At 40.5% G+C, this 26,704-nt stretch overlaps 1 protein-coding gene and 1 long non-coding RNA gene across 4 annotated transcripts; one reads left to right on the forward strand and one right to left on the reverse strand.

Moving 5' to 3' along the window:
* Positions 1-621: 621 nt before the first annotated feature.
* On the reverse strand, positions 622-14,930 carry LOC113746865 (uncharacterized). Of its 2 annotated transcripts, none has more exons than XR_003463196.1 (3): positions 14,836-14,930; positions 10,781-10,929; positions 622-1,767 (listed from the first exon to the last, which is right to left on the reverse strand). It is a non-coding gene; the product is annotated as an uncharacterized LOC113746865 (long non-coding RNA). The 2 variants fall into 2 exon arrangements; XR_003463195.1 differs by having other exon boundaries at positions 622-1,807.
* A 1,577-nt stretch (positions 14,931-16,507) lies between these two features.
* Positions 16,508-25,607, forward strand: fermt1 (FERM domain containing kindlin 1). Of its 2 annotated transcripts, none has more exons than XM_010733237.3 (16): positions 16,508-16,594; positions 18,303-18,457; positions 19,159-19,256; positions 19,780-19,915; positions 20,070-20,207; positions 21,137-21,320; positions 21,418-21,520; positions 21,648-21,755; positions 22,766-22,897; positions 23,092-23,141; positions 23,578-23,702; positions 23,989-24,095; positions 24,247-24,471; positions 24,578-24,702; positions 24,812-24,953; positions 25,056-25,229. In XM_010733237.3, exons 2-16 carry the CDS (start codon positions 18,307-18,309, stop codon positions 25,227-25,229), a joined length of 1,998 nt encoding a protein of 665 aa, XP_010731539.1. In that variant the 5' UTR covers positions 16,508-16,594; positions 18,303-18,306. The 2 variants fall into 2 exon arrangements, with proteins under 2 accessions (XP_010731539.1, XP_019124222.2); XM_019268677.2 differs by lacking the exon at positions 16,508-16,594 and adding an exon at positions 16,754-16,821 and having other exon boundaries at positions 25,056-25,607.
* The last annotated feature ends 1,097 nt before the right edge of the window (positions 25,608-26,704 follow it).

Raw genomic sequence — 26,704 nt, forward strand, 5'->3', positions numbered from 1 at the left:
GTCTGGCATAATGCACGTATGCATGCATGTGTGTTTACATGTGTACATCCATCAGCGTGCCTGGCTCAAACATCAGTCAGCGAACCTGCGGTGAATGCGGCCCTTCATAGCGTTCCTGATGACCTCTTCCGTGATGGCAAAGGCTTTGCTTTGAGCAGAAAGGCACATTAAACAGACAGGGGAGGAAGATGACAGCGGTGGATGGAACATGGAGTCTGTTCCAAAACTGGATTATTGTGATTTTTTTTTTCTGCTTTGCTTCCTTCTTGTCTAAGATACAAATACATCCTTTTGTCTGCACATTCAATTACTTGTAAGAATCCCTCTGTGAATCCTTACTGAGCTACACGTAATGAAAACTTGACCTTTATGAGAAAGGAGTAGTTCTGTTTTCCAGTGAGGAGAAACAACCTCTAGATGTCCTCAATATCTGTAGGAATAATTACAGTAGGCCTTTCTACCATCAGTGACCGCAGTGAAAATGATAGATTGAGGGGAACACACTACTTGGACAGGCCCATGAGTAAATGGAAATATTGTATGAGAATGAGTGCATACTTTTTTCCCTTATCCTGGGCTGTAAGTAGTGATGTTTTTTTTTTTGTTTTTTTTTTTAACCAAACCAACCTTTTCTCTTTTTTTCTCCTTTCTCCCTCAGATTGAATGTGTATGTACGTGAACGGGCAGGAAATGCCTTACAGTTCCCGTCAGTAGAGGAGAAACCCGTTAGAGGTCAAGGGTCACAAGTGGAAGGCAGCAGGCATATATCAATATTCATTTCCTTTTCTGGTACATTCGCAGACCTCTTGCTAGTTTCACTCCTTTATAGAGTGTGTTATGGATCATTAGTTCTTGCTAGCTGCCTGTTGACAACATTAGCTGCTCTAATGGTCGTCTGTGGGAAACTCAGTGCCGTAGCCTCTCTTTTGGTGTGTGCATGTGCGTCACATTCATCTGGTTCTGGTGCTGATAGATGGTGTAGACCAAAAAGAGGCCGTGCGAGAGAAAATGAAGACTCAGGCCACTCTGGTTTTATTTGACATCCACATAATTTCTTCATGACTGGACACACAAAGTATACTGTCTGAACAAAGAAGTCTTCATAAAAAAGAAATGCAGTTGCGATGCACTATTATTGGATATAAGAATCCATAGTTATGACTGTGGAAATTGATAAAATATACTTAGAAACTTCTTTTCCTCATTAGAATGGTCAGCATTTAGAGGGCCACAGTTTACCAACATTCGGGGGTTGACATTGGACTGAATCTCTATACTGTCACTGTGCAAACTGCGGGCGTTCTGTTGACTGGGACATAAAATAGTGCTGTTGGGTTTTGGGTTTCCAGAGCGGGATCAGGGCTGCAGTATATTGAGTCCATGTGGGGAGTGCGTTTTTAATCTGAGCCTTACCCACAGTCCTTCCTGTTTCTAATTTGGCGCTGCAGCGGTTTTGTCCTGAGGCCAAGAGCCTCTCTTCCACAGAGTGTCTATTTCCTCTGAAGTGAATAGTAGCAGGTGTGCTGGCCCAAGATCTCTTGGAGAAGTCTGCTTATGAATGGCCCACATCTCACTCTTTCTCTTCTGTCTTTGTTTTCTTTTTTCTTCCTTTCATTCTTATTTTTCATTCTGTCTCAGTCTTTCTCTCTTTTTCACATACGTCCTTTTTTCCTTTACTGTTATGTCTTCACCACTCTGTGGTCAGTCCTTTGTCTCCCTCATCTCTTCTGATTTCTTTTCATTCTTCCCCTTTGCTCTCTTTGCTTCCTTCAAGATCAAGGTGTAGTACTTTGATAAGTCATAAAAGCTGATGAAAACAATAAAAGACAACAGCAGGAACAGCAGCACAATCACATATCAACCCTGCCAGACATCCAACATAATAAATCACATAAAACAGTGAAACTGTCAAAACATTCAAATGAGATTTAGAATTCGGTTTATTAGAAATGCCCTTGTTGTGGTAGACATAATACCACAAATCCTTTTGCAGTTACAACCATTACTATATTAAATAAACTTAACTTATACAATAAACAAATGTGCATACATACTGCAAATCCCCTAAATAATGAACACAACACATATGCAGGAATAGGAGGGTGTGTGTGTGTGTGTGTGTGTGTGTGTGTGTGTGTGTGTGTGTGACAGAGAGTAAGAGACTCAATCTTCCACACATTGTAATCAGGCCAGCCTGATCACCAAGAACTCATCCAATCTGTGAGCAGAGGAGACATGCTGTCATGCTGCTTCAAGGAGGCACTGCGATTGGAATTAACCTCTAGTGACCTTCACTTCTCCTCCCCTCCTTCCCCAAAACACACTCCCTAATGAGTTGGGCTCGAATGGGTGCAGCTTTTTCTGTAAGGCAAGTAAATCCTATCAAGACAAAGTCATATTCTCACTTATCTCTGAGAAAAACAAGGCTAAAGAAACCATGTTGGTTGCCAATGATTTGTGACTTAACACAGGGAAGAAATACGGCTGCAAAGCCATTAAGGAAATGAGAGTCTAACCAAAGGGTTGTTTAACTGGAACACATGAACTCTTAATGATGTTTGTGTTTATTCAATTTTGCTTCCACATCATTTGCCAAAGTAGAATTTAGTGTAAAGGTTATGAGGAGAGGTTGCAGATTCTGTTCCCAGAAGTTGAGAGTCTAATTAGACTCCCTAGCACTCACAAAATATTTTATGTAATGACAATATCTGAAATTATCCAACTTGTAGACATTCTTTTAATCTTTGTCACTCTGTCACCCATAATCAATCCATACCATTTCAGGGTACTCATTTGTACGTTGAAGACCTAGCCTTTGACCCTCTAGTAACAATGGAAGTTCTCCAGCCTCTGTTCAGGCCTCATTCCCCCTTCTGCTCTTCTGATACTCTGCCAAAGTCAACCACGAGCATTTACGTTTCCAGCCGTGGCTTTTCCGGCATCTGCACACGCTTGTGTTTACACAGGATGTTCAAACTTGATGCAGATTAAACAAATCCAATTTGGAGGCTGAGTTCAATCACCTCCTTTATTTTAACATTAAGTAGATGAAGCTGGGGGCCAGATCAGCACTACCATTTCCAAGAGGATTGGGTGGGGGGAATGATCTGTGCACCAATAAGTCCAAAAAGTATTTTGAGAGTATTTATATGTGGATAGATGTCATCCACTAGTTCCCACAGGCTTGCATGTGGTTGGATTTGCACAGTGTGGTGTAGGGTATTTTTTCAAAAAATCTCCAGCTCTCCCTGGCAGTGTTGTGGGCCATCGAAGGGCCCATGGGTAGTTTGGCATTGGTTCTGTTCCCACACTTATGGTGTAAACGGAGGCCTGGCTTTGTGCTCACATGGCCAGACCACGTAGCACAATTCAATGTTATGAACATTTAATTTTGCCAGGACTTTTTGCATCAGATAATCGCTGATTACTCAGGAAATACAGTATAGGTCAGATGCCAATCGTTCCAAGTTCACTTTCTCATATGGGAGAGTAGACAGCTTCCAAGTTTGGCTGAGGGCAGTCTACAGGCTTGCTGGCCCAGCCTGTTTAAGCCAAGCTCCAGCTCCATGGGTTCAGGACTGGGATGGGAAATGCTACACAAGACTGGATGGTCTCTGACCTTTTCACAAGTACAAAGGGAGCTTCTTTGTGTCCAGAAGAGTCATTTGTTCAACAGGGTTTTTAATTGCTGCTCACTCCGAATAAAGCCTTGGGTTTGGCTGGTGTTTGTGTCCTCACCTGGGTCCTCTTTTGCATTTGGGAGGGGTTTTGACCTTCGGTGGCACCTGTTTGGCTAGCGTCCAGCCGCCCTAGCTAATGCAGCCATCCCACTTCCACGGAGCAACTCCATTCAGGATGGCTAGCTGTCCGCCTAATTGTATCACATTCTACAGGCTTTGTCCTGGCATTCCCTCACCAGCTAAAGGTTGCCGAAATCTCATCCGCCACATCAGAGGGGCCCTATTAACCCCTGACCCCTGGTTGGTGTGTGTGGACAAGGTTGTTCCTCACACCCAACTCCGGGCCCATTAACACGTCGCCCCACAGCAGAAAAACTATTTTGACGGGCTGTAATTGGCGCTAAGTGATGGTGGACAAAGGCCCCCTCTGTGCTGCCCGCTGGACTGAGCGGTACTGACCACTCTCTGAGCTTCACGCTTGACATTTCCTTTCTGAGTCCGATGTGAGAAGAGAGGAACTGGGGAAGCCCCTTCCTGCACCACCACCTCCTTCATTTCTCCATCCCTTCAGCCCCTTCTGCTATTCGACATGGCGCTCCTTTGAAAACGTGAGATAATGAGGTTCTAGTGGGGAAAGCTGGCCGGAGCAGAATTGCATGGTCCAGATCTGGGGAGGCTGATTAATCCAATGGCGGGCCATTCCTTTCAGAGCCAGCCTAATTAGTTTATGTTAGCTGGAGAAGGTCAGGGGGCGTGTTTGACTGAGGCCTTTTCTTTAAATGCCACAATGGTGTGATGATCTGTGGATGCAGGTGCAGCAATCGGCTGCTTTAATGTTGCTGCACTGCTCTGGGTATTTGTTGTACGGTTGAGTTGAAAACTGGAAAAGACAATGAGGTCTTTTACTTGTGAGTATATGACATTCTCAAACCAGTCTCCAGCCATTTAGTTGGCTTTCCAAGTTCATTAGTCATGAACTCAAATGTTATAACGCTCTACAAATAACCAGGGAAAAACCCTCAGTATTGTATGTGGGATAGTGGTTAAAAAAAGAAAATATGGCGAGCCAGGACTTCCGAACAACTAAAGACTACGAAGAATAATTTTACTGGTAGTCTTGGCCCGCATTATTGTATTGCTAACCCAGAGTCCACCCAGTGAATTACAAACCACTTAGAATGAGTCACTATGTTAGTATATGGAACTCCCTCCTCCTTCAATCTTATCACCGTTTACCTTGACTGAATTCATATTTATGGCAGATGCAAATCCCTTTAATGATTGACTGTGATCCCAAATTCCCCCCATACTGTATACAGCTTGTGTCCTTAGCAACACTCCAAGGGAACCCAGCCAGGCTTCTCTCACACAAAGCCGTATACTTAAGACAGGTCTAACTCCCTTCCCCATAGGCCATGCCATGCTCTCATCCCCGTATTTAACAGCCTGACGTCAGACAGGAGCAGAGGAGGCAGCAGAGGAGACTTTAATACTAAATCTCTCCCCCTGTCATTACCGGCCTGTGTGACCGCCTATCAGAGGCCCTTGAGTGATGTGGGAAACCCTGGGCCCTGTCCTCCCAACCCCTGTAGGCCAGGCCGCCTGTTCTGTCCAAACCAAACTGAAAACTACAGGACAGGCACAGCTAGGGTTGACATCAATGAGGCGCCGGGCTCTTTATGCCCACTCTGTGGTCAGGAGGAGAGAAGCCTGGATATTAATCTCTCTCTCTCTCTCGTCTTTACTCGCATGCTTTCTTCCTCTTTCCCCTTCTCACCACGCAAGCCGTATTTCTGGGCTCTCCGACTCATTAAGGCTAAATCAAATGAAGGCAGAGACTGTTCATTTCGATAGCTGTAGTTGCAGCTGGAGGAAGTATCCTCTCAAACACTGACGCTCTGGATGGGAGGTGAAAAGAAATGAATGATCTGGCCTAAGCCCAGTTCCAAGTGATGGATAGTACCAGAAGCTTAAACTGAGGTCTGGGTTATTTTTTTAATGTTAATCTCTCCATTAATAATTGCATGGACTGTTTTGCTTTAACCTAAGTCAACCACACCATCCTTGACACTCAGGACCACCAAAGCCAACCACATTCTTATTAAATCCACACACAGATCACTGACGTGTAATGGTATCATAAACCAACAGCATTAAACTGACTGACTGATAAAGATACTGACTGCTCATTTACACAAAGTGGAAAAAGTGGACATTATTATCATTACTACAACTAATAACTCAACTAGTATTATACTAGTTATATGCTACTTCATTATTTCACAGTGTTTCCAACACCTGTGAGAAGGGAAAAAAAAAAATAACCCAAACATGCCAACTCAGTCAGTCAGTCCACCAGCCCATGTGATGTGGGTCTTTATGAGAGGACACCTGCAGCACTCAGCGTCCCCAGTCAGCTTTGTGAAAGCTTCTGAACTGGGTGGGAGACAGAGGGGAGAGCTAGAGGTCCAGACCCAGGTTTGGCCCCAAAGGCCTTAACTATCACTCCAGTCCATGGGTTGCCTTTGGCCTTGCTAACTGTTCCATGAAATGGGCCCCAGGAACAGTGCAAACCTCCCAGAAACAGGCCGCTCACTGTTAGCCAACAGTGCTCCCTTTGTGTGAAAATTGTCAAAGCTGGCCCTTTTCTGCACTGGTCCTGCCTTTCTTTTGAGCCTCAGCTGTGAGCAAACAAAGCTGGCTTAAAGGTTTGCATGATGGTTAGCTAGTTAGCTGGCTAGCATTAGTGTTTGTGTCAATGAGAGCAATGGAGTTTGTGTTTCCTGTGTTCTGCAGGTGGGGCTTCAATGGCTAATGAGAGAAGACCCAGTCAATGCCCTACAGATGATCATCATAAAAAAAAAACAATAACTCTGTTTTTGTGTGTTTAGTGGGAGAGTGGAGCTCAAGGATTCATAATGTGATCCAAATGAAACACTCAATGCCTTAGTGGTCCTTAGTATTACTTTTAGCTGAAATGTTCGATGCCAGCAGGTAAGCTATAAGGCTTCCAAAAATATCGAACACTAGACGTTTTAATTCTGTGTCATCCACAGTTTGATAAAATTGAAAAATAATAAAAAAGTTCTGGTCTCTAGTTGGAGAGCATTATCACGAGTTTTAAGCAAGCTTAAACTGCTGTTTACAGGTAACAGTGTTATTGGTAAATAAACAGTAACAGTCTGAAAAAGTGGGGCGACAAGCATGAAATAGCATTCCTAAAATATCCCTACAAGGTCTTATTTTCTTTTTGAGATTATGAATTTAATTTATATCACATAGTAATTGTAACTATTCAACAGTGAGTTTATAGTATTTTTCTCATACAGTATTAATATTTTATAGTCACTGTTTGATTTGGCCCCATCACTGTTTGTGTATCCTGGCCACCTGTAAGACAATAACACTAACTTTTAATCAGAGTTGCCACACCCAACATTGTAGTAGTATAGAGCAATAATGAATGATTCAGTTACCTGCTAAATTAATAGTTAGCACTGTGATCAGTGTCATCAATCACTTTTCACCATGCATCATACTGCCACTCTTTATTGCTTTACAGTAATCTGAGTAGATAAAATAAATGAATACTTAAACAGATACATAAATCATCCTCTGATTGTTTCATTGCTGAAGCAGACATAATTGCTGTTTATCACCAAATGATATTTATCGTGTTGTCAGAGCATAACATGTTCTGAGGAGATTTATTAAATGGCATTTGTTATGAGGTTTTATCTGTGGTTGCCACAGCTTTGGGTTCACATGAATGAACTGCCTAGAAGATGCGTCGACTTTTAAGGCTGTGTGTAAAACCAAGAAGTTGAATGACTACAAAAATGAGCTATAGTTACAACTTCCATGATCAGGACAAATGCTTCAACATATTTATTAAGGGAGATAAACTTTGCTCAAGCAGACTTTTCCTTTTTTTCCCCCCCTCTTGGACGGAAAGGAAAACCAGTAGCACTTGGTTTAACCGCATTTCACTTTGCATAATTGTTCCCAAGGTTGCTGTTTTTTATTTCTAGGCTTTCTGTGCCAATATAATTCAATTTCTGTGGCCAAGCCAAATATTTGCAGCATGGCCTACACTTCTAAACTGAGCTGTAGTTTGGGCAAAAGAGGTTTGCTTTGCCAGCAGCACTGCACAGACAAAGCAATAAACAGATTCACTGCTCATCAACAACAGCTCTGCTTTTAATCACACTGTCATTCTCATTACTTACTCTGTTGTGCAATAAATACTTCAATGAGTGGTGAGATAAACACACAATCGTCGTAGGCATTGAAGTTTTATTACACTTCAATCCACACCTTGCATCGTGCTAAGCTATGTACTGATGGTTTGATGGTAAACCGACTGTTTACTACTTCTTAGGAACAGATGACACAAACTGGAGGGAGTCAGAGTCATTTACAGTTAGTTAAATTCCCTGCTGAGAGGCTCTGCTAAATGCTTCTTCCACAGAAGAGAAATATTTCCTTGCTGGGAAATATTTGCAATGGTTTCCATCCAGATCTGGGTCACTCGGTTCCACACTCACTGCACAGGTGAGCTGGAGCAGGTTTGTTTGGCATTGGTCATTGGCTGTCCTTTCCTTTCCACAGGGCTGGGAAAGCAGCACCACATACAGCTTGCGACAACAAGAGATGCTTTTGTCCATAGCTTACCACGGCGAAATGACACCGCTAAGCCGCCTGCTGCCAATGTTGTCCAGGTCTCCCAGGACAGTCCCCAGGGGCTACGAGACCTGCTCCGGGCCAGTCCAATAGAAGCAGAAGGAGAGTGAGAGCCCTCGGGAGAATAGGTAACTGTCAGCCAGCCGTGCTGCTGCTGCATGCAGATGAAAACAACCTCTTTCACATTGAGTGTGTTTTGGCTCCCAAGGCTGTAATCATGGATGATTAGCCTAAGAACTCAATTCCGAGCGGGGACTATTCCTTATTCCTGTCACACTGTCAGAAAATATATTTACCAACCACTTTTCCCAACTGTCCCAAGATATAAAGGGAGACTTGACTGATCACTGGAAATCAGGCAGGTGTGTGATATTAGTTTAAATATTAAAAAGCAAAGTACACCTCATTTCAGAATGTGTCACGTCCAGGTACACTGAGGTGATCTCAATTCATTTAAGTTCAAGATGTAGGGAAAACAGAGTCTTGAAAAACCCTCTACACTAATTCAGATTTGAATTTTTCCTTTTTAACTGCATATTTCCACAAATATGATCACAAAAGTAAACTTGTACGACTATGATCTGGGCTTTATTATTATCCGTTAAATGGTTGTCTTCTTTTAAATAACCATTTTGAACTGTTTAATTGTAATCATATTCACATTATTGTATAATTTAATGAACCAAACTGTCAAAACCCGTTATTTTGTAGCTTACAATGTTGTTCTATAGTCTAACTATCCTATTTAAACACTTTCAAAACTCTACATTAAAACTATACTTTTTATTTTAGTTTTCAAACTACATCACAGTGAACTGAGAACATATTCTGAATCGAGTGCAAAGAGCCTTCACTGGCTTGCAGTTAGTTAATGACTCAAGCAGCATGACACATTACGAGGACTGATGTCACCCGTGGCCAGATCATCACCCCACAACAGGTGCAGCCCTCTCTCTTCCCTCTCCTCATTCTCATCTTGCTGCAGCTTGTTTTCCTTCTACATGTGGAAAACATCTGCATAGGTGGTCCCTCTCGTTCTTTCTGCTTCCCCCCACCTCCCCTCTCTCCACCCCTCTCATTTACTCCCACCCCTCTATTCTGTTTCTCTGTCTCCTTATGTCTTTTTCTTTTTATGCCGGAAAAGGGAAGTGCTGATTGTAAATAGGGAGAGGTGTCAGTGCCAGAAGAAACGGGCCGCGTATTTCTGGATCCAAGCTGCGAGGTTTACCGAAGCATATTTTTATCATGAAAAGCCAACATGGAATGGGACGGCCGTGTGCAGCTGCTGGTCTAATTTGCTCTAAGCATGTACAAATAGGACGGCCCACATAGACCATAAAAGTGGAGTGGAGGTTTTGCTCAACGCGGCACTTTTGTCTGACCAGAAGCACAGGGATGCCTTCCAGAGAACAAACAGATCACAAAAGAAAAAAGAAAACACACACACAGAGGCAAACTTCATAGTTTGAAATACAGTAGAATAACTTAGAGGAGGATAGACTTCTGCTGCTGCAGTGTTATTCCACAAATAAACACTGTTTACTAACTGTTTACTATTATACAATCTCAAATTCAATAGCTAAAATGATGTAATATAACCTCATTGTTCATTTATCAGGAAGCGTGCCTCCTGAAAAATATAACAATGTAATATAAACACACTTTTTCTGACTTCCTGTGCTTGTGATGCTTTTTTATTTACAAAGTCAAGGTCAGTAGCTGTCAGAGCATATATATATCAAATCCTTATGTATATATTTTTTCAAGAAATTCTCAAGGTTGTTTCCCACCTTCAGAGCTGCACCAATGTCCCTCCTGTTCGTTCTCTATACATTTTATTGCGCCATGGAAAGTTTTATTTGCTCTTGAGCAATTTGCTCTGGAAACCCCCTGTAGATCCTATGAGTACTGTACGTTTGTACAAGTACACATTACATGCCTGCGCATGGATACACGCACGCACGCACACACACACACACACACACACACACACACACACACACACACACACACCTACACACACACTTGCATATGTCTGAACGGGGTTCCCCTTTAGACACCGGATAAATAACTAACTTCAAACAGTAAACTAGGTGCTAATGAACTGGATCCTGACAGGGTTTGCTTTCCGCGAGCAAAGACCCACCCCACAATGGATCCATTCACAGGATCTCAGCCATGGAAAGTGTTGGTAAAGTAATCCCGCTAGAGTTTATGCGACCTTTTCTAACTCTCAGTACGTCTTTCTCCCCTCAGGCCTTTAAGGCCGGGCCAAAAACAACACTGACCTGCATCAGCTGATACAGGCAGAGGCTACCCACATTTGCATGTTTCAAAATGGCACCCATTCACAACCAGTTGGCAAATTGATGTGAGGAGGAAAGGAACACAACGCCCCACTTCCTCTTACGTTGTACCTGTGAGATCAGTCACGTCAACTTCAAGGCCGGTGTCAAGGGCTGTTTCTTCCACTTCGCTCCGTAGCACAGGACGTGGCTGGATGGTGTCTAAATGCTTCCTCGCACATGTGGTCAGATCCAGACCCAACATCCTCCGCATACAGGACCTGCAAGAAAAGGTGTTATATCTTTAACAGAATATAGGCAGTGTTCCCACTGTGTCGCTGTGTGCTCTGACAAACCTAATAAAAGTCACAGAATTGCATATGGCTTCATTCAACACATTTGATATTCACACTGGGACAAAAATGTCAGCTCCTTCAACTTTTATGCACACCTGTTGAAACTGACAAAGAAGGATAGGCAGTTTGATTTTAGCGACAGCATTTCATCATAAATTCTGCCAAACAGAAATGACAGTGAGCTCATCAGGCTTAATATATGAAAAAGACCATCTATCTGTCTTTCTTCCTTTCAATTTTGAGAGTATCTGCCTGAGGTGAGTGATCACCACACATCCATATGGCTGCGTTCATCTATATCTTTTATGTTTCTGGGCAGCAAAGGGATGAAATACTGCCGGTGACAGGTAAAGCGATAGTCTGTAATGGAAGTTGTTTTACAGTAGCCACTTTTCAGAAAGAAGTGCAATATTTAAACATGTGATATCCTGTTCCAAACCACAGTTCAGAACAGCCTCTCCTCTAGATGTGAGGGTCACACTGCGCTGACAACCTGTATTTATGGCTATCTGACCTGACACCATGAAAAGTTTTATTTCTATCAGATGTTTCCATGCAAGGAGAGGTGAACAGAAAAAAGGAATATCAGTCTTGGCTGTGTGTCGTGTGAAGTTCAAATGTAATTGAAAATGCATGAACTTTAAGCAACTTTTAACTTCTTTTTCATGTTTTTAAAAACTTATATTTTTTTATTTAGAATTTTTATAGCATTGGCCCTAGCTTGGTAACATTTTTATAAGCTTCAATGGAAACATCCACAAGCAAGGGACGTAAGACGGCATTTACTGAAACACCAATGGCTCCACCCATATAAATAAACAATTAATTTTAGAAATAAAAGAGCCTCTATACTGAGCCTCCAGTGCAGCGCAAGGATTACGCAGTCTATCTGAGGAGAGGTTGGTAATATTTAGGGAAATACAGGAACTTTTATCAACAGAGTTTGTATTTAGTCGATCACATAGTCATAGATCCTTTCTTGACCATCACATCTGGGCTGCTTGATTCTCATCATGACAGAATTTCACATTATACTGACATTTGTAAACAAATAGCCTACCAGCTTTAGGTTGTTCTTGAAATGTATTTTTCTATTTGAACTGGGACTGGTAAGAAATTTCATGGTAGTTATACAGGTCAGTGGTATGAGAATAAATCAGTTCCCAATACAAAAAGTAAGAAACAGAAAGTAAGAAACAGAACAAAGACATGATTCTGACAGCTTTGAAGACAGAAAATGAATCAGAGCTGCAACACTTTGCAGGCCATAAGGCAGCGTAACCTCTTTTCCCTTGAGCCCTGTGCTGTCAAGAGCCTCTCTCTCAGTGCTGTTTCTCAGGCCTCCTAACCCCCTCAGTCCAAGTCCCACAGGATAAGACCCGAGGTTTTGTTGGGTTGTAGAGGTGGGAGCCTCCAAGGGGATGTAGGGGTTGAGGTGAAGGGTATGTGGAACGCCGAGGTGAGCAGTGGTCGGTAACCTTATGAAAACAACACCTTTGAACACTGTTTACCTCCGAACCCGTATTGAGCCATGAATGAGGCCTCCATCGACATGTCAAAGAAGAAGGTGGTGAGGTAAGTTAGTTATTTGTTGCATTCATTACTCCCTCCTGCCTGTCCCACCTCCCCACTACATCCCTCGAAGAACAACCCCCCCACTCCACCTCACCCCAAAAGCATGGGGCTCGGCAGCATGAATGGGGCATTGTGATGCGTCTCCGTCACGGCAGTGAATGTTTTCACTTCCATTTGATCCGTCGGCGAGGCTGCTAATTGGGTAAGCGTGTTCCCAGGTCACCAGGAGGTTTCTCTTTCCATAAATACAGAAAGCCGGCGAAGGCTTCTACAGATGTTGTTTCCCACCCGCTTCCAAGTAGGTTCAGACCCGCTTCAGGCAGTAGATGTAATTTATTGTGTCTAAAACCACAGTCCAAAATTTTCCTTCTTTCTCTCCTCATCACTCTAAAGTCTACATTTTATCATTCTCCCAGGCACTGTAGTAAAAACTAGGTTGATATTTGTCCTTTTCCTTTGCTTGGACTGTGTGTACTATGTTGCCATTAGAACCACAGGTGTCACGATGACATGGACATGGTGTTACTTTGTCTGTACTCCATCCAGGTCTGACAGGTCCAAATGATGTTATTTTCCATGTGTCTGTCCACCAATGACACAGTTTATGAGGCCCAGGGTTTATTTGTTTGTTTTTGTCATGGAATTTATATTTCCTCTCTTACACAAGGACTCAAGACGACCTCATGTGCCAGCACTAAACACTCAGCTGGGACGGAGAGCTTAGACGGACTCACAGGCATGTTTGCTTCACTCAATCCGTAGGGTGTGGTCAAAATGATCAAGTGGTCAAAGAAACTGTCTTTCAATTGGAGCACCCAGTTCTACAGCCTTTTGTTGGTAAGTGACCACTATGCTGAAGTGTCCTTACCAATTCTAGGGCTGTTCTTCTGCAGCTGATTCTAACATCTGTCCTCAATGGATGGGACAAACAAAAAAACAAGTTTCCCCCTTAATCAATGAAGCATGACATCATCCTATCAAAATGAAACACCCCTCCAGGTGTCCCCTGAGTTTGTGGTATTTTTTTTTCTGGCATGGTTTCATAATAAATTCCTCTAAAGTGACTCAAAAACACTTTATTTCATTTCTATTACCACGTTTCCATAAAGGGCATTTTCATATTGTGGTAAACTGAGTGACATTTGCCAGTTTCTGTTTCCTCCAGTGAGAAAAATATCGTGTGATGTAAAAGATGTTTTCAGTTTATCCATTACAGCACCACTGGCTCAGTTCATGCCATAAAACACCTAAAGTGTATGAATGTAAAGAACTACAGAGTTACACAAAAGAGTGGCCAGTTTCTATGCTAAACACATGAAGCATATTTCTCTCAAAATTGGTTCACAAACTTAGGAGCTCTTTATTCTCCAACTCCTGTATGGTCTAATGGCGCCACTATGTGGCAGCAACAGCACTTTATGAGGGTAATGTGAACACTTCCAGCCTCAGGATTATCTTTCAACGTGTGCTGATTTATTTAACAAAAAAATATAAAATTATTTATTAATGTCTCTCTGCAGATAAATGCACTTAAATACAAAAAGACCAGAGCATAGAGTATTTGTGAATATTACCGTGATGCTTAAGATACATGACTAGCATTTTCCAGTTACTGTATGACTAATAAATAAAAGTTTATTACCCATTAAATGACCATAAAAATGACTAATCAACTAAAAATGTATTTGTCTACCAAGACTTGAATAACAGACTTTTCAACTGTTTGACTAAGAAGGGCCATAATATCATGGACATTTTTTTTTTAAAGAGTACAAACTTCTTGTTTTTATAGCTCTGCACATTTTAATTTTTCCTCTTTTCACATTAAATTGAGTGTGGTAAAATGCACACCTGCTGGAGAGGTGCGCCGGAAAATGAAATCATGTGAAAGAAAGCAATTTATGTAATTTAGACATTGGATTCCTGACAGAAGTCAGTGATAAAAACATTGTTTTTTAAATAAACTTTGTGACAGTGCACAGAAATTGATGACTGCTTTTCATAATTTGAGGTTGTCATTTATTCAATTGATGACTGCTTTTCATAATTTGAGGTTGTCATTTATTCAAAATACAGACACTTACCTTAAAATGTAACTTAATTTTCAACTTTAGTGCATGCTCAACCTGTCTTCTTACCCTGTGTAATCAATCGTATGTTTCCATTTGAATACACGAGGCTGATGTCTCTATCTAGCCGTATTATGTATTATGCTCACGTAGATGCCAAGGCAAAAAAGAAACTGTATGATCTTACCAATAGAACCCATGAGGTGGCAGACTTCACACGTGGGCTAACCTCATCATGACCAAGTGGCAGTATCAGAAGAGAAGTCCCCATCATGCACAAACTGTTGAAGAAACACACCTACATATTAAAAGCCACACAATTAGCTATAATTCAGTGTGGCTGGCTGGTTGTCAGCAGAATACCATCCGTATTAATGATAAAAATGCTAGCCATCAATTATATTGATGTGTTATTGTAGTTTCATAAGCTGGCAATATCATTATGTGAAAAAGACAAACTCAAGTGATTCATCTTGATTTACTCATTGGGCAGGGTGTGGGCATTAAGGAAGGTGGGCTGATTCATCTGAAGTAAAGCATTATTCATCATGTTGTGTGGGTCTGTTTCTTAAAATCTCCTTAAATTAGTGGAACAAACCTGATTTTCACAGCATCTGCACCTCTTGTCAAAGTATCCAAACTTGATCCCCTAAAAACCAAGACTGTAACTTTGTATTTTGACATGCTGCACCACATTGTGTTAGTGAAGGGGAGTGGTTTGCCATATGTGTTATTAGGTATTACTTTCTTAAATTTAGTATTGCACTTTATTAGCAGTTTGAGTGATGTAAAAAAATAAATAAAAAAAAAACCCTCTGGATATTCCATCATGTTCTTGATAATCACCAAAGGTTTTCTACTTCCTCTGTCTAATACAACAGCAACAAGTATTAATATTTCAACAAGCCTAGTCTTACAACCATGACTGGTAAACTGACCTTTATGTCCATTAATCAGTGGTTAACCAAATAAAATGAACTTTGAATAATGAATAATAATAATAATAATAATAATAATAATAATAATAATAATAATAATAATAATGTAATAAAATATAATAATAATATAATAAATAAAATGAATGATGTATTACTATTGTTAGGGTTACCATTAATTACTGTTGTCACATGACATCACATGCTTTTATAAACGAAATAATGAACTTATTTTAGTAAAGATGTGGTTAAGAAAAAAAAATTGTAACTTGGGCTAACTTTTAAATTCATTTGCAGTATTACATTTTCATAGACCATAGACTAAAGCACTACACTAATGACTGGTAAACTAATTTCTATGTGTAAAATTAGTGGACTGCCGAGTTTAAAAAGTTTAAATGGTGTATGCTGCTTTGCTGCTTGCTTAATCAGTGGTTAGTCAGTCCTATGCAGCCAGTGAGTTATTATTTTAGTAAAGATATGGTTGTTGTGAATGATACTAATACTAATTCTGAACAATAAAATCACCTTGACACATAATATCTTGTTTCACCTAACGCTAAATGTGTCCCAAGATACATTAGCTTACTTACTCTGTTGTCATTAAATTACTGTAATAGTGGAGTAACGTTAATGACCGAGTGACATATTTTGGACATCGTTATGCGTGCTAAGTTTTGGATATGAGTCTAAAGTTAACAATATCAAATAACAATAGACGAGCTTTGTCTGTTATATCATTTTAACTACTATATACACACACTATATATTTAAGTGAACATTATTATCCCTGATAAATGAAGTAAAAGTGATGAACCCGCAGGTTGTGAGCACTCACCCTCCGCTGTAACCTGACCTACTTGCCCATTTCCTCTAACGGTCCCGCCTCCTCCTCCTCTTACCTGTCTGAACTGGGCGTGTCTTAGTCCCGGAGGAGCCTCATTCCTGCTTCATTCCACTACTCAAGAAATTTCTAGGAATAGCTCACCGACACAAAACTTTTAAATCAAGGTAAGGGGAGCTTTTGAGATTCTTTACTTTACGCGTAAAAGCTGGAAATATAACGTTATCGCGAGCTTTATGGCTCATTAAGCAGCTGGGTTTGAAATAAACTGACTGCTCATGGCCCTGACGAGGAGGAGGAGGAGGAGGAGGAGGGGGGTGAAATCACATCATATGAGTGAGAATGGCCCAGTTGGGGCTTGTTATCTGTCTGTTAATGTTAGGTCTACACAGAAGTAAGTTAATGGTTTATTTGTATAACTTAATTGCACTATTATTGCTCTACTAAGACTGGGCTGAGACTCTACTGTATTCTGTGAGTAGCGAAACAGTATGACTCAAAAGAAAGGCCTGATACTTGATAGTGCTGACAAAGGGTTCAGCCTTTGTGTTCAGTGTGAATGCTTTTTTACAATAAGAAGAGATACATTGTGTTTTTGGACATTGTATAGATATAAAGTATATGTGTGTGATTGTATTGTAAAAAAAAGAAAAAAGGGGTTGGTGTACTTTATCAAGCAGTGTGGATGTCTTTTTCCAGTGCTGCATATCTCTAGTTGTTTCAGTGTTAAGGCCGCTCTTTCAGTTGAGTATGGCTTTTGAAATTAGGTATTAAAATCTGTCATTTTTTATTTGCATTTAATGTAATGTTGTGGGAGTCAATTTGTCTCTTTAAACACATCTCAACAAGTCTTACCTCGACAGACACGCAAACTTTTAACTGTTCCCTACAGCTGTATGAGGACGGTGCAGCACAAAGAAAGCAGAGTGTGTTCATTAAACCCTGCCTTGCGGCAACAGTTTCACATAGTATACACTTCCACTGGGCTACCCAGGACAAATAAAACAGGTATCTGTATTCATAGTCCCAATATAGACATTACATTACATTACATTGCATTTAGCAGACGCTTTTATCCAAAGCGACTTACAGAGGAGGAGTATATGTAGACAAGTATATGTATGTGTGTGTGTGTGTGTGTGTGTGTGTTTGCATCTCTTTGTTCAACATATTTTCAGAGATTTGGATGTGAAATGAAAGGAGACTGATGCTGTACGTGGAGATTGTTGTTTTGCATGGTCTCTCCTGCACCAAATTCGTGTCCCTGCTCGTCACACATTCCACAGCTGTACCCTCCCAGTTCCTCCCTCGCTCTTCTCCCGTTTCATACCTGCCTGCTGTCTTTCATCTATTCACCCTTTTTCATAGTTAAAATACAACAATTCCCATATCTGTGTGGAGCTGTGCAGCTTTATTATGTCTGCAGTCTCATCGTCTTATTTTTCTGCTGGCACCAGCCAGTGCATATGCCAGTCTGTGTGTTCACTGATGTCTTATTTATAACTGTATCGGCTGAGAGGAGTACTACAGGGGCTGCAGTATCATTGCAGAGATACTGCAGAAAATCTGTTACACTGGTGGCCACTTAGAGCAGAAACACTGAGAGATCCGTGTTTGTTAACTGTTGTCCAAGTTAATTTGGATGTTCCCACAGGATGTTGAGAAACACTTAATCCGCTGACTCATGTTTTTATCCCAGATGTTTCCTAATCTTCCAAACAAAAGAAAGCAAGGGGGGAAATGAACGTATTTTAGCGGAATTCCCCCACGATGTCATTAGTTAGAGATAGCGACGGGTCTTTGCACCTGTGATGGTGATTTCTAAAGCTCTGTCTATAACCTGTGCACTGTCTCACCTTTGTCTTTTTGTGACAGGGCCATGATCACAGCTGCAGAGTATGGAGAAACGTCATGGGAGCTAGCGGTGCATGTGGATCAAAAACATGGAGATGAGTCCATGAAATTTAAGATGAGGGTGAAGGGAGACTTGCACATTGGAGGCCTCATGCTTAAGCTGGTGGAGAAGATCAGTAAGTGTCTCAGTTGGGTGGAAAATTGTCATACTTTATCTGTCCCCTTGATTAAGTCACTGAAATATCTTTGGTGGCTGACCCTGTGCAATGACCCTTATAAAGGAATCTATGTTTAACTAGGGAGAAACATGAGGCTCACAGTGAGAATAAATTTGTCTTCCTCTTCTATTGGTAATTGCTCGCTTAAAACACTCAATTTTGTTTTGTTTACCTGTTAAAACCTTAAATCCACTTTGTTTTAAGTACTTCTCCTTGCTGCCACAGCACAGGTTTGTTAGCCAAGCCACACCCTTGTTTGCCCTGCATTTTTCCTCACTGCAGTACTATTGTTTTGTCACAATGCATTGACTTGTGTAGCTCCAGGGGGTAAAGTTCAGCCAGATATGATCTGATATGTCTTTACAGTTCCTCATAAAAAAAACAGGAGTTAATATAATATGAAGTCAACTTTAGGACGGTGGTTTAAAGAGTATGAGACATAATAGATGACTAAGTAGCGTATCATCAACAGATGAATTTCAGCCCAGCACCAAAACATGATGTCAGGTAGACTCATAAAGCCACAGTTTAATCATGCTCATCCACCTACACAACAGTGGCTACAAGAAGTGTTTGTGTTAGTAGCAGATGTAGCAGTTGTTAAACTACATGGCAGTAATAATGGTAGTAATATGTTTTACTAATCTGTCTGTCTACAGAGGCTCCTCAGGACTGGTCAGACCATGCCCTGTGGTGGGATCAGAGGAAATGCTGGCTGCTCAAGACCCACTGGACTTTGGACAAGTATGGAATTCAGGTAATATGTAGATGCCAAAGTGATTTAAGCCATTTTAATAATTGTGCTGATCTATGATATTATAATTTCACAATCTAATTCCAAAAACAATTCAGTATTTCCACGAAGGTCAGAAAGTATTTGAATCCCCATGGCATACTCCCACCAAGCCAAAGGAATTTAATTCTGTATGTGTGTTTGCGGCTCCTTAAGGCACGTCGAGCCAATTCAAACACATGTTGCACAGCTAAGCATTGTTAAAAGCCAACCGACTACAGATTTGTAATGAAGATTCTACTGCTAACAAAGAAATTACTTACACAGAAAAATGTGAACAAAATGCACATTTATGTGCCTTCCTTCCAAAACAGGCTCACTACTACTACTACTACTACATATATTCCACAAATATTAAAAGAAAAAAACACACATGAAGGGACAGGGGAAGTTTTCTAAGACCAGCTAAAGTTGTGATAATCAGCACATTAAGAAAGCAAAAGATGCGTGGCTCGTATGATTTAAAAAATTATATTTTTTCACACAGGCTGATGCTGACCTACGCTACACACCCCAGCACAAACCTCTGTTGCTGCAGCTCCCCAATATGAAAACCGTCAAAATGACTGTCAGCTTCTCCAGTGTGGTCTTCAAGGCAGTGTCGGAGATCTGTCAAACACTCAGTGAGTTTCTCTTGTCTTCTCTGATTGCAGTAACCCTCTGTCCTCGCTGCTTTTGTTACAAGGTAGTGTGTCTCAGACAAACACTCAAATGGTATAAAACTCATCTTGCTTTCATGTTCTTCCTGTTCCCATCCATCGCTAATTCCCATCTCAGACATCAGAAGATCAGAGGAACTGTCCCTGCTGAAGCCTCCATATGATCCCTCCAAGAAGAAGAAGAAGAAAGACAAGAACTCAGCACATGATGACATCTGGGACATTGATTTACTTAGCGGGGGACCAGGAGGCACAGGTGTGTGAAACACAGGGCTGTTTCGTAGTTTCACAGCACAGAAGCACCTAATCTTGTTTCATCTCCGCAGAATCTCTGAAAAGATTCAGGCTTATACTCATTTTATGAAAACAAGTGTTTTAATTTTTAATGTTTCATATACACAATAATTGTAACTTGTTGCATGCAGTATTGATGCGTTGTGTTTGGAGTGCCTACTAAAATGTCAATGTCAAAATAATCGCTGTTAAAAGTCTTAGTTTTATTGATGTTAAGCTCAAAGAAAACTCTGTGGACTGACTGATTAGTGAAACTTGTAGTGTAACATCATTGGTTGTTGTACTTATTCTCATTGTAATTATTTGGGACGGCAACAGTTTGTGCATCAAAAATCAGCTATGACTGCATTTAGGCCTGTAGAAAATTCATAACATATTTTAATTTAATACAATCAGATTACTGTCCAGCCCTAGAAGGAATAGCATATTTATTATTTCTGAGTTATTGCTGCTGGAGGAGGAGAAGAAATGAATAATATCTAGTGCTGCTAAGATCTGACAGGCCACAGTTTTCATCAGTGAGATCTGAAAGAATTGTTCAGTATGCCGCCATGTTAAGTTACTCTAACACACACTCTCTTGCTCTTTCACCGAGTATCCAGTTTGGATCCTACACCAACCTAAAAACTACTCTAATTAAGACTTTTGATCTTCACCGCCTTTAATGTTGTGCCAGTTATCACCTTTAGAGTTTTATCATGCATTATTTTGGTTTTATGAGCCTCAACCCTTCTGTGAAACTTTTCTTGTAACTGTTGAACCTTCTTTGAAACGTTTTATACGTTTCTAGACTCTCACTCCTCCTATACTGTCTGACAGTGAGTTGATCTCGACTTCAAGTGCAGTTCCCTTTATAACCCAGAAACTGTTCTTCCATTCTCCTCTCACAAGGCCCCATGTACAGTAAGACCATGACAGCCACCTACGACCCAGAGAACGGGATGCCGGTGTCTGCCACAAGCCTTTGGTTTGGAGAAAACCCTCTAGCTGAATGCCAGCCAAATCTGCCGCCTGCTGAGCTGGCCAAGATGTACCAGCAGCTTTCACTTGTGGACAAAGCAAACAACAATGCAGGGTAGATGAAAATACATATTTAGATATAATTGATTTAACTAGCAGATTTTCAGCTCAATTAGCCCAATTATCAATTGGTTTGTTGTTATGATTGACAGGTGGTTGAACTCGTCTCGTTCTCTAATGGAGCAAGACATCCAAGATGAAGAAAAGCTACTGCTGCGCTTCAAGTACAATGTCTTCTTTGATCTAAATCCCAAAGTAAGAAACTTAAAAAAAGTGAGAGACCCTTAGAAATGATGTTCTTTAAACCCCCTGAAATAACATCAGGGCAAACTATGTTTGAAATATGTTTGAGTGTATGTGTGCCTTTGTTCTTGTGTTTCAGTATGATGCTGTCAGAATAACACAGCTGTATGAACAAGCTCGCTGGTCCATCCTGCTCGAGGAGATAGACTGCACTGATGAGGAGATGCTGATGTTTGCTTCATTACAGGTAAACAATATGCTTTCTGCATGTTTAAAAGTATCCTGAGTCATATATATATATATATACACCTTATTTTCGGCTCATCCCTTCCCAGAAGACAGGGCATTTCAAAAAATCAGTAAGACTTTCATGCTAACCACCTAGTCACTGTATCACCTAATTATAACTCTCCAAAAGTCAATTATAGATGTAAGTGGTTATCACTGGAGACGTGCTAAAACCTAGATCTTCAGCATAGTAGAACTGATCCATAAATCACACATTCAGAGCTATTAAACATTGAGATGAAAGCTATACCCTTAGCACTTTTCTGCATTTTTTTAATTTTAGAACTAGCTCAAATAAAAGCTTGTGCCGCTCATGGTAAATGATCAGGATCCTGCTTTAAATTGGCTTGCAATCATGAACCACAGTTCTCTGAAGGGCTGACTAATGTGGCCTAAATTAGTTTTAAGTGCAGTTTATGTGTGTGACTCGGAGCTGAGATTATTATCCATCCAAGTGAGGGGGTTTAGTGTCCTAATCCAATGCGAGGACATGTCAGGACATGAGGAAAATCCCACTGAAAGGGGAGGATGGGAAGAACATGTAAAGAGCGAAAGAGAGGTATAGGAAGAGAGTTTGAGCAGTGAGAAAGGAGTATAGTAGGAAGTATAGCTCCACGTTAGACAAATTTGAATTTTACAAAAAATAACTATTGTTTACCATGATAACTGTGGCAAAGTTTTAACTCTTTTAATTTCAGCTCATGTCTGATCTGTTGAGCTGTTATTTTGCAACTGTTGGCGCAGTAATTCAGATCAGTGTTTCACTCACCTACACATTGCTGCAATGGCTGGCACACACGGCTGTGCTCAAAACTCCCTCTGACTCATGCCTGCCTTGCATAACCTCTTAAGTCATGTTGGAGAACTTCATAATGACTCGTTCTTGTTGCTGGCAAACTGAATATTTGATCATTGCTATAATGACAGCCATTTGAAAGTTTTATACTTTAAACTGTCTCCCCCCCGCAGTATCACATCTGTAAACTGACCATGTCAAGTGAACCACTGGACCATTCCAATGAACCAGAAATAGATGAAGTAGAGGCCGCTTTGTCCAACTTGGAGGTGACACTTGAAGGCGGACACACAGACAGAATTCTGGTAAACATATTTTTTTAGACCGTACTACACTGGAGTGGATATTCACTGTAATTTTAAAGTTTTTAGTTGTGTTACAACAGAACACCTGTTTCCGAGCAGGACTGATGGGGTAGGCCTCCGATGATTGCATGTCTTAACATTGTGATGTTAGAAGTAGACACAGGATAATTGACAGTTGTTTGTCCCACCCCCAGGAAGACATTACAGACATTCCAGAGCTCGCTGATACCCTCCGACTGTTTAGGTAAACTAACCTTTATTCAAGCTGTATTTCTATCTCATGTAAACCATTAACCATTAATAACTGAAGTCATATCTCAAATGCTTGTCTCTGTAATTGATCTGAAAAACTTGAAACCTTAATTGGTCTAGTGCCCTTAAAAATTGGCCTAATTTAGTGGCTTGGAAATTAATTTTGGAGCAGCCTTAAGGTGATTTATGGGATATGGGTAAAATGTTTTAAATACAAATTTATTACGTGTATTTGTGTCACTTTTAATCTTAGAATGCTCTCCAGGTTCTCTCAAGGAGGTGTTGCTCATTGCTGTGAATAAGTAGACAGTGCTATATTCAAAACTATATTTTATTCTTCAGTCTTCAGTCTTTACTGACATATGGTTATGAATGTATTAGAGGCATAAACTATGATTTATTTTTTCCCTTTTACTGTTTTAAATCAGGCCAAAAAGACTAACACTGCGGCCATACAAAGAGTACTGGTTCGTTTTCAAGGACACCACCATCTCCTACTACAAGAACAAGGAGGCCTCCATTGGAGAACCCATAGAGCAATTTCACCTCCGAGGTCAGTGAAAGAAAACACTTCTTTCAATGTCTTTTAAAAATGTATGCATTCCAATGACGTGTGATTATGTTTGAGCATTAGGAAATCAAGATATTTAATAGTAAATATAATGTGCGCCATAATAGATAAAACAAACAATTTTACTAATGTCGTGGGAAAAGTAGTAAATATCAACTGTCACAGTCTAAATTATCAAATTTAGTGGTATTCTCTTTTAAACTGCCTCAGTAATTATCTTGCTGCTCTTCTTCTGTGGTTAAATTCACTACTATCTCTTCCTCTTCAGGTTGCGAGGTGGTCCCTGATGTCAACGTGACGGACAAGAAGTTTGGCATCAAGCTCCTGCTCCCGGTTGCAGACGGGATGAATGAGGTGTACATCCGATGTGACAATGTAAGGCCCACGTCTTTGTCCCCGTGCTTATGAGTGTTTTCCTGCGATAACCAGCCTCCTTTTAAAACCCGTGTAAAGCGTGCGTATATAGATGTGTGTGTGTGGGCTGACATTGTAACTGTAAGTGTCTTGTGATTGCCTTCTCCTGCAGGAAACGCAGTACGCCAAGTGGAAAGCTGCATGTATCTTGGCCTCCAAGGGCAAAACAATGGCCTACAGCTCCTACAAGTCAGAAGTGAAGAACATCCAGTCCTTCCTGCAAATGAAGAGCCTGGCACCCCCTCCTGGTCACGCAGCTCCAGACCTTGATGCTATGGAGATGAATGCCGAATGTTTTGTTTCCACACGCTACGCCAAGAAGCACAAGACCAAACAGGTATGTTTAAGGACTGTGTGCAATATATACTCGATTTTGCCAATAGCCATAAGAGTCACATGTCACAAGTGCTTATGCTAAATCTGCCTCTGTTGATTGTTTCAAGCTCACAGCACGTATCCTGGAGGCCCATCAGAACATAGCAGGACTGTCTCTAATGGAGGCCAAGATGCGCTTTATCCAGGCCTGGCAGTCGCTTCCAGAGTTTGGTATCAACTACTACATCGTCAGGTACAGTTCATACATTGAGTATAAAAACCATACATCTCGTGATTTGAACATCTAAATATAATTTATGACTAATAATTTGAGAGGTTCATCATTTTATTTGTGTTTTAAGATTCAAAGGCGGTAAGAAGGATGAGATTCTGGGAATCTCATACAACCGTATGATTCGTATTGACATGTCCTCCGGTCTGCCTGTCACCACATGGAGGTTTGCCAACATGAAGCAGTGGAACGTTAACTGGGAGATTAGACAGGTGAGGGATGGTTTGTAATGTAATGCAATGCACACATTTTTTGGGGTGATGCCTAAAGAGAGTATTACTTCAGTAACATGAGTCCTCTGTATGTAATTCCAGGTGACCATAGAGTTCGACCAGAACGTGTCAATAGCCTTCTGCTGTTTGAGTTGTGACTGCAAGGTGGTCCACGAGTTCATTGGCGGTTACATCTTCCTCTCCACAAGATCTAAAGACCAGAATGAGACACTAGACGAAGATCTGTTCCATAAACTTACTGGGGGCCAAGAATGAGCAAAGTTATAAGCCTGTGCTTCTTATAGTAAACCTGTTGTTTATTTGCATATGTGTTACAATGTGAAAGTACGCAATCCTATCTACTGTATCAGCATTAACCATGAACACTGAGTAAATCACTGCCAAAGAAAATGTAATGCCGTATCACAGTCAGTGAAATGTCTACATTCTCAATTACAGAACAACATATTTCTTGTTATAGCAATGTACCATGCACTACAAAAATGATTTTGTCGATGTAAATATGTTGTCAAAATTTGTCATTCTCTGAAAACTTGGATGAACAGATGTTTGTAAGAATTTTTTTTAGGGGAAGAGATGCCCTCATCAACAGAACAATGTTTGTAAAAATCATTAAATCATAAAAACTCTGAAGATGTCTTGTATTCATAAGGGACTTCATCAGCTAAGTACCTTACAGCTTGCTTTTGGAAACACTGAAGACTTCAGAACACACTCTGAGAAATGTACTGCAGATCTGTTGCAGTACTAATGCTTTAATTGGTGCCTTTTACCCTCCAAGGTGGTTGAACTTCTGTCTTTTTTTTATTTTTAATGACACCATTTCCATATGGGGGGAACACACAACCCTAAATTACATTTAAATATCCATTATTATTATAGCTAAGTATGAATTACCCTATATTGAACTACAGTCTGGATGTTTGAAACATTTCAACCCACACACCATTTTGACCAAACTTAACTCAGCAACTAAATAATGCTGACAACGCAACTTAGTAATGCTGAGTTTAATATAACTTTAATAAAACGTATAGGTTGGCACTAAAGTCGCTATCACTTACAATCTTACTGCAGTTAAGTCACTTGAAAATTTCTTTAAACTTACAGGTGATGTAAGATTTCTCCCAGGTTGCATCATTTATTTCAGTCTGACTGAACCTGGTATTTCTTGAGGAGCGTAGGATGCTCTCTTCTGCCATTTCAACCGCCTCACTGCTACACTGCTGTACACTAGTGGTGGGCAGGTGGAGTTGGCACACTCTTTAAAAGCAGTTATAAAACACCAGATTGCTGCCCCACGGTGGGAAATGAAACACACCCACCCAGGTTAGGTTTTTGATGTAGTCACACATCTGCCATGTCTGCACACTATTAACCGTGTTGAGATGAAATCCAGCAGCATCAGCTCCCCATTAAGTGTATTCTTGCATATAATTATACACAATAAAAATCCTCTGCTTTAATCCAATATAGAGCTCAGGAATGTGTCACACGATCTAGCAGTAAATACTCTGAACTTCATTTCACACTTTATCTGGCTAGAATTAATGCATAGCATCCATTGTCAAATTATACAGATATTTATGGTAAATAGTATGTGGAAAATAAATTTAAAAAAATAATAAAAACTATGGAAATAATGTGTTACAACTTATAAAAGTCTGCAATAATTGGTATAGTTTGCAATATACTGAAACTATTTAATGTATTATGTATATATATATATA

This window comes from Larimichthys crocea, chromosome XI (genome assembly GCF_000972845.2).
Source record: "Larimichthys crocea isolate SSNF chromosome XI, L_crocea_2.0, whole genome shotgun sequence".
Lineage (NCBI taxonomy): Eukaryota > Metazoa > Chordata > Actinopteri > Sciaenidae > Larimichthys > Larimichthys crocea.

Coding starts and splice junctions, on each gene's coding strand:
- fermt1 (XM_019268677.2), top strand. CDS start 16,760: ATGAGTGAGAATGGCCCAGTTGGGGCTTGTTATCTGTCTGTTAATGTT. Junction 16,822..18,302: donor AATGTTAGGTCTACACAGAA/GTAAGTTAATGG, acceptor TTTTTGTGACAG/GGCCATGATCACAGCTGCAG. Junction 19,916..20,069: donor GGAGATCTGTCAAACACTCA/GTGAGTTTCTCT, acceptor TTCCCATCTCAG/ACATCAGAAGATCAGAGGAA.